The sequence below is a fragment of the Aplidium turbinatum genome, chromosome 9 (genome assembly GCF_918807975.1).
Source record: "Aplidium turbinatum chromosome 9, kaAplTurb1.1, whole genome shotgun sequence".
In the NCBI taxonomy this organism is placed as follows: Eukaryota; Metazoa; Chordata; class Ascidiacea; order Aplousobranchia; family Polyclinidae; genus Aplidium; species Aplidium turbinatum.
Window position 1 is genome coordinate 12,532,094 of NC_137480.1, and position 8,494 is coordinate 12,540,587.

The 8,494-nt window shown below is 36.6% G+C and overlaps 1 protein-coding gene across 1 annotated transcript; it reads right to left on the bottom strand.

Annotated features, from left to right (window-relative positions):
* Positions 1–2,400: 2,400 nt before the first annotated feature.
* LOC145777654 (tRNA ligase complex-associated NAD(P)H dehydrogenase PYROXD1-like) lies at positions 2,401–4,878 on the bottom strand. Its single transcript, XM_082589085.1, has one exon. It carries the CDS (start codon positions 4,837–4,839, stop codon positions 3,367–3,369), a length of 1,473 nt encoding a protein of 490 aa, XP_082445211.1. The 5' UTR covers positions 4,840–4,878; the 3' UTR covers positions 2,401–3,366.
* Positions 4,879–8,494: the final 3,616 nt, after the last annotated feature.

Here is an 8,494-nt window from a genome sequence, read left to right on the forward strand (position 1 = left end):
TGAACCAGTTTTCGTAAAAAAAATTGAATCATTGTCATGGGAGCCAGCAAAGCATATTCCGCACAGGGCCCGTAATACCCTAAGACCGGCACTGCTCCAATGTGGCTGATTTTAAAGAAGTTGGCCACTCCCGTAGACTTCTTTTTAGCAACGAAAAACAACGTTCGACATGAGTTGACGATGACCGCAAGGTAATAAAATAAGTATATCAATGATGTGAACGACATTACTAAAAAGCATAATTTTTGCAAAATATATGACCAAAAAATGTTTTCCCCTCGGATGTCAACTAACTTAGTTCTCCTTTTTAACAACGATTCAATGTCCGACAACATCGAATCGACATAAAAACGACAATATTACCAGCCGATGTAAATTAGCACTTCGGATTAAGACTTTGTTAAAATAAACGTCGGGAATTACAAACAAGACTTACAGCGCTGGTGATCGCAGATGGATATCTTCCATTAATAACAAAAATCTTCCCGCACAATGCAACAGTGGCAATTATGACGCGCTGACGTAATTTTGCATCACTCTTTGATACTACATATTTTCGACAGTTAATCCACGATCATTCTATTGCGAAATTAAATAATTGGCTAGAAGAGACCGGCGACCAAACTTGGCCGATTGAGGAGGTAGCACCGGCGGTCATTCAAGCACTACTTAGCGGCCATGGCCGCAGGTTGCTTTAAGGCTTGACAGTAGGTTACATCATTATAACATAGCATGATGCCCTTCTTTGTATACCGGACACTTGTAGGCTATCATTACTCAATACATAGTGAGCTGATAGATTAGCATTATCGCTATATCTTATCTTGAAACTTGAAAAAAATTGGCCTTTTGGTAAACAAAAGTGCCCTATTTTCGTAATCTTGCCCCCCCAGTCAAAAATCGTTCCGGCGCCCCTGTCGGCTACGCAGCCGACAGCGACTATTTCTTTCAATGCAATACGAAACCTAACTGCTACGATCTCAAAATAAAAGAAGACAAAAGAATTGAAACAATATTTATTTTAAAAACGTTTTAACGTAACATTAAAGTTGCTTGTGTAAGCGAGCTGTCCCAACAAACGGTGGAGACTGTTGTCTAGTAAAAATAGGCTAGCCATCAACGTAAAACAGACCAGTTATTCAAGCACGTGGTTAACCTGGGTCCGCAATGGCCTAATTTTATTTCAGGCAGCCCTACTAGGCTTACAAACAAAAGCAACCAAAAAATCTGGAACTTTTGATACTCAATTTTTTACTTGTTCCAGTGCAGATAATCTCTGGACTATAATTGCTACATTAGTCCTACAAAAACAAAAATATGTGTCCACTAAACTCGATGACAATGCAATACACCCATGATAACCAATAAAATCCAGATATCAAGCTCAATGGGTGGGAGGGGTTAACTCGCAACCTTTGCGTTCGCCACTGAACGCGATAATGTACTCGGTTGCGCCTCAAGACGACATCACTGGCATTGGCCTATGCTTAGTAAAGCGCTGAGGAGCAACGCATATCTGCAATGGATACAGCCAGCGCTATACAAAAACACACATTATTATAACGAAATGATTGCATTGGCATTGTAATACCGTACTCATGCACCTATTATGTTATTAGTCTGTGAGCACTGAGTACCTATATACTGTCTATGATTGAATACCAGTAGTGAGTCCAATAAGTTTACCTTCTACGCACATCCAGTTTTTTCTGGCTAGGAAAACTTTTTGTTTCATAAACCTTGAAAGTAATGAAAGTACACAGCAGTGCACTTAGATGAAAGTACACAGCAGTGCACTTAGAATGAAAGTACACAGCAGTGCACTTAGATGAAAGTACACAGCAGTGCACTTAGAATGAAAGTACACAGCAGTGCACTTAGAATGAAAGTACACAGCAGTGCACTTAGAATGAAAGTACACAGCAGTGCACTTAGAATGAAAGTACACTGCAGTGCACTTAGAATGAAAGTACATAGCAGTGCACTTAAAATGAAAGTACACAGCAGTGCACTTAGAATGAAAGTACACAGCAGTGCACTTAGAATGAAAGTACACAGCAGTGCACTTAGAATGAAAGTACACAGCAGTGCACTTAGAATGAAAGTACACAGCAGTGCACTTAGAATGAAAGTACACAGCAGTGCACTTAAAATGAAAGTACACAGCAGTGCACTTAGAATGAAAGTACACAGCAGTGCACTTAGAATGAAAGTACACAGCAGTGCACTTAGAATGAAAGTACACAGCAGTGTACTTAGAATGAAAGTACACAGCAGTGCACTTAGAATGAAAGTACACAGCAGTGCACTTAGAATGAAAGTACACAGCAGTGCACTTAAAATGAAAGTACACAGCAGTGCACTTAGAATGAAAGTACACAGCAGTGCACTTAGAATGAAAGTACACAGCAGTGCACTTAGATGAAGTATTTAAATTCACACGTACACCAGGCTTGATTTGTAATACAGCATAGCCCGTTAAAAATTACTCTATTGCGTGTTGGCTTGGGTGTGCCACAAGTTTTCCATTAACTTCTTAAGTCGGTGAAAAAGCAAAGCACATATGCCATTCCAATTAACTCCAGAAAAACATATAAAATAAAATAAAAAACAAAATTTGATAAATTTTGCGTAACAGTATTGTCAATTAAATTTGTTTTTCATTGTTGGAATACAAAACAAAGAGTGTAGAAACAATGGTTACAAAACAAAACAGGTGGAAAAACCAAAGTAGTTGAAGACGTGCATACAATGAAAAGCAAATAGTTGTAAGTACTAAATTAAAATAAATACAACACGGCCATCAACCTAACAAAACAAGTAAAAGCATCACAAAATGTATGGGATGAATGGACAATGGAGAGGAGATGTATGAGGATGAAAAAATACACAAGTGACAAAAACAATTTAAACAAAAAAAGCAACAACACATTTTTAATTTTCCCGTAATTTTTATTATGATTTTCTGCTAATCAGACAACAGCAAATTCCACGACTGAAATTTTATGATCGTCAATACAGTAGGCTAAAAACACAACCATCAATACGTGTAAAACTTGTTCGGCAGCACATAATTCATAAACTATAATCATGAATTTCTAAAAAATCAGTTTCATTGGAAAAAAATAAACATCAACCTAGGAAAGAAGTCAATTTATTGTCCAGTGCGGTTTAAGTTAGTGAAGGTAGGCCGAAGTTGAACGGCAGGTCCATAGAAATGACAAATGACATGACAATAGAAATGACAACGACAATCCATAGAATGACAGGAAAATCCAGAAATTGGTATTTTAAGCATTAGAGAATGAGTGGATATGGAAGATTGGAGGTTAAACATATACCACGCTGTTTAAAACAAAACGTTAGTTAGTCAAAGTAATCAGCTATGTCTACATTTGGATCTAAGAGACTTTCTCCAAGAAAAGACAAATCAGTCTCATTTAAAATAAGGTTTTCAAAAGTTTCTTCTAAGTCAGTTTCTCCAATTAAAACTGCCCCTTGTATGCGTCCATTCATCATAACAACTTTAATATATTCTTTTTTAGGGGTTGTGCGAAGCAATAGTTCGATTTTATCCTTATCCAAGTCTTGGGCATTGTAACGGCCAAGTAAACAAACCTTCTTACTGAAAAAATTAGTGACATGAGCAAATAGATCAAAGCAGATATCAGTAGGTACTTGGGTGGTATCTTGATCATGCATCGCCATGCAACGAGCTGCAAAACCTCCCATTTGCCTGGCTTGTGTCCACAGTCGCATTTGGAGCCAATGAGGTGATTTTGGCCATGAACTTGTGCTGCAAACGTCTCCAGCTGCATAAATGTCAGTTATCCCGTGTACTTTCATGTTTTGATCAACATTCACACCACCATCTGCAGCTATGCTACAAGGTAGCCTGTCAAAGATCTTCACTGACGGTTCAACTCCTGTGGCGCTAACAAGAAAGTCGCAACCTAGAAGTTTTCCATTTGTTAGTTCAACAAAGAGAGGCCAATCTTTTCCATTCGATTTTCTCTCAATATTATCCCAAGTATCATTGCGTGAATAATGCAACATTTTCACTTCACAACTATATTCTACATTAATTTGGGAATTTGAGTGCTTTCCCTTTAAACTCAACTTTTGATGCCAATCTGGTCCCAGTGCATTCCCACAAACTTGAGGTGTACTTTCACTCAAACTTCCTGAATCAGAAGAAGAAAGCTGGTAATTCATTCTTTTAATTGTCAATGTATCACCGGCATCTTCATCTTCTACATAATCTTTTTGTAAAAACGGAAGAAAAAATTCAGCTGCTCCAGGATCAAAAAACACTTGGCCAATTGCTTTGTCCTTAACTACCCAAGAGACTTCACAATCACAAACTTGAAAAACAAGTTCAATAGCTATTCCACCATTGCCAACTACAACTATTTTCTCAGCATTTTTTAGTTTTAAATCCAACTCTTCCGCTGTGGCAGTGTCTCTGATCCCAAGTACGTAGTCACTTTTCGGAAAGACTAGTTTTGGTTGGGCACCAGAACATACACACAATTTATCATATGGAATGTGATCTCCTTTATCAGTGACCACAATTTTACGAATATGGTCAATATCTGACGCTGCACAATGAAGCACTTTTATGTTCGGGTTATCATGCTCAAAAGCATCAATAGAAGTTTCTTGAACATCAAACGATGTGAGAGTTCGAGTTATTTCCTTCACATTTCTCATCGCTTTAACCAATCGTGATGCAGATACAATGGTTACATGACATGTAGGCAGGTATGAAATAAGGGTTTCAGCACATGATACCCCTGCTATACCTCCTCCAATAATGACAAAGTTACTATCTTCCATTTTGGTGAAAGTCACTTACATATAGCACATTCTTGCTGGTCAGTTCACATCAAACAATATTAAGCTTGTAAACAACACTTAACAAGCCTAAACATGTAGATTTACATTTTACATGAAATGACATTTTAACTGGTATGATAATCTGCAAAACTACCCACACAAAACTCATAGCAAGCTACAAATGTTGATGTAAACAAAGCATTGACCTTTGCTTGAGTCAATTACGATATCAATCTTAAATCGAGCGTGACAATACCGTGATATTTTCATTAACCACTTGCGGAAGGCAACTCTTTTTATTTCGCTTAGCCAACTGGACGGGATTAATTTCAGAGAAAATTTTTAGTTTTACTGTAATTTTGTTTCTGAATGGTTTTCCCAATGCACAACATAATAATGTTGCCAAAATTAAAATAAAGAATTGCTAAAAGTTTTGCATATATAAACGGTACCCGTCTTTTTGTCAACAGTTAAAACGTCTATACAGGCCTATACTATACGTCATCTGTCTTATTGCAAAGGTTTCTTGCAAATATATATATGTCGTCTGTCCACAAGTGGTTAAAATAGCTTTCATTAGGACCAAGAGTCCGCCATGACATCAGTGTGTAACCTGTGTACAGGGTCCCGCAGCAAAATTGGGACTTCTTTTTATTTTTGCATATTTTTTTTTATTTCTCTCAACAAGATAAAACTTTCTGCAGATAATCTTATAAAGGTATTCTAAAAAATAGTATAGTAATACTTAGACAAACTTATTTGAACATGGCAAAATTAACGAAACGGATAACCATAATGCAAATTGAGATGTGCTGGAAAACACTCCTTCGGATATTATTAAGAGCACTGGCGACTCAAAAACAACAGTTTGAGTTGTGGTCAAGTGTAACGTTGAGGGGAAAGTTGAAAGAAACCCCCTCAGCCCTCAAAAGGATCGAAAGAGAACAAAAACTTTTCTGGCGCGGCTAAAAAGGTCAATAAAGGCAGACCTAACACAGATGATAACAAAACTGGCCAAAAGATGCCATGTCAGTCACATAAACATCACTAGAGAAGTCAATGAAGACCTTGGGATGGAGACTTATATAAAAACATGTCGCAACCTCCTCACTTGCCTGCTCAAAATCAATTAGGGTTGAAAGATATCCAAAGCTTTTCAATCAATTCAAGAACCAAAGAGGACATGTTTGCATTGTTGTCGATGAGAAAAAGTTCATTGTGGACGAGGTTGCAAATCGTCAGAACACACGAGCTATTGCCCGTGACACTTCAGAAATCTCTTATCTGATGCAAAATAAAAATCCTGCTTCTGTCATGGTCTTTGCAGCCATGGCAAGTGATGCCTCCTCATTTCATCAAAGCTGGACTTAGAATCGACACGATGAAGTATCTGAATGATATTTTGATGCTACTTAAGTCATGCTTGTTTAACACTCTGCGCCAGCGCATGGAGCAAAAAAGTCTAGACTTACCTGAAGAAAAATCTTCCTATGTTGGTCCCGAAAGACAGTTGGCCTAGTAGCTCTTAAGATCTGAACGTTTGCAACTATTGGCTATTCAGCGTGATTATTCAAAGGACAGTCTAACTCAATTCCACGCCCAAACCTCAATTTTCTTAAAGCAGCCATTCGAAGCGCATTTCAGATTCTCCATACAGATGAAGTGAAGAAAAGTTGTTCAAGGTTTCGCCAGAGAAGATCCAAAATTATACAACAAAGGGCCATTATATTGAATAATTGTGTTAAATAGATTGCAAGGATTACATTAACAAAGTTGAAATGATAATTTTACCTTTTTCATTCTTGAAACCGGGAAATTACAAAAAAATGCAAAAGTCCCAAATTATGTGCAGGACCCTGTATGTATGTCATTCAACTCCAGTAATCACCTCATGTTTCATTATAGAATTTTAATATTTCAAAAGCAAACTTCAGGGCCATTATCATAAAGTTATTTGTTTGGAACCATATAAAAGAAACACCACTGAATTAGGTAATATCAGCTGGTCAAATTAAATTGATTTAATTAAATGCTGGTTTCCCAAACACTGTGGCTATTCTTAGCATCGTAGTAGCCCTAGCGTATATGAGTATATGGCAATGGTTCCCAATTAACTTGTGCATGAAGGACGAAGGTGGTTTTTACTTTTGCCAGCTTTTTAACAACAAAGAATAGCTGCCTTTAATAGGCTCATAACTCACTGCTTCCTGTGCTAACTTATGCATAGTAGGCTATGTGCAATTGTGCATATACGATTCCACAGAACCTGGATTGGACGGTATTAAACCTATGGTTACAATATAGGTGTGGTCACTGCAACCTCTGCCTTCCTAAAAATGGATTTTAGAATAAAGAACCAGTGCAATTACTTGCTAAAATTACATTGTGAAATTTACTAAATTACAATGTACAATGTAATTATTACAATTACATCGTGAAATAAAAAATATAACATCAACAAACGGGTACGAGAACTTGTTGATTTTTAAGGTCAACATACAACAGTTTTTATCTAAAAATGCTTCAAAAACGAAGATAGGTATAGAGCAGGCATGTGAAAACTACAACCCGTAGGCCAAATACAGCTCGATGGTTATAGGCGAATTCTTCGTAAACAATTCTTCGTAAAGCAATTCTTCGTAAAACAATTGTTCGTAAACAGTTGTTGGTGAAATGAAATCCGTAAAAGAATTTTACGTAAAACATTTCTTCGTATACATCAAATCTCCATTGCATGCACGAATAAATGCTTTGGGAAGAATTGTTTTACAAAGAATTAACTTTACGAAGAATTGTTTTACGAAAAATTGCTTACGAAGAATTGCTTTACGAAGAACTGTTTACGAAGAAAACGTCGGACACCCAGCTCGATGGATCTTTAAATCCAGCCCGCCTGATGTTGACATTAATTACTGTATAAAATCAATTTATTTTTTTTCTTGATTCTCTCATTCTCACAGTAACATACTCCAGTATGAAGTCGTTTGTACCGATTCAGACGTGATTTTTTTTAAAACAGTTTGTAGCAGACATCACATCTATGTAGTCTTACACCAGAATGAATTAGCTTATGAGATTTTAAGCTAGCACAGTGCGAAAATGATTTGTCACAAACAACACATTCATATAGTTTTTCACCAAAGTGAGTTAGCTTATGAGAATTTAAATTGCCAGATTGCGAAAACAACTTTTCACAAACATCACATCACTGATGACTTTTCACGTTCCAGTAGATATGCAATTGCAACTTTTAATGTAAAACTTATCGTAAAATGGTTCCTCTGATGAACAATGTAATGATTGACAAACAATGATTTCAGTTTAAAATGCTTATAACATATGGATCATAACACACAACGTCATTCAGAACTTCATTCTCAGTTGATTGGATTGGAGATGATAATTCTTACTGATGCAAACATGGATAACATTCCTTGGTGTCTGGACCAATTTCCAAATAATCTTGGCCAATGATTCCATAAGTTTCGCATACTTCAGAAACTTCAAGCTTTACAGGGACACTTTCGTGTGGATTAATATTCAAATTTGAAGGAAACTGCAAACTGACTTAACACTTATTTTATAATGAAGCAACTGAATGAAGTAATATTTTCCTGAAAATCAAACAGAACAAACAAATAAAAAGTAAAAATAA

Coding starts and splice junctions, on each gene's coding strand:
- LOC145777654 (XM_082589085.1), bottom strand. CDS start 4,839: ATGGAAGATAGTAACTTTGTCATTATTGGAGGAGGTATAGCAGGGGTA.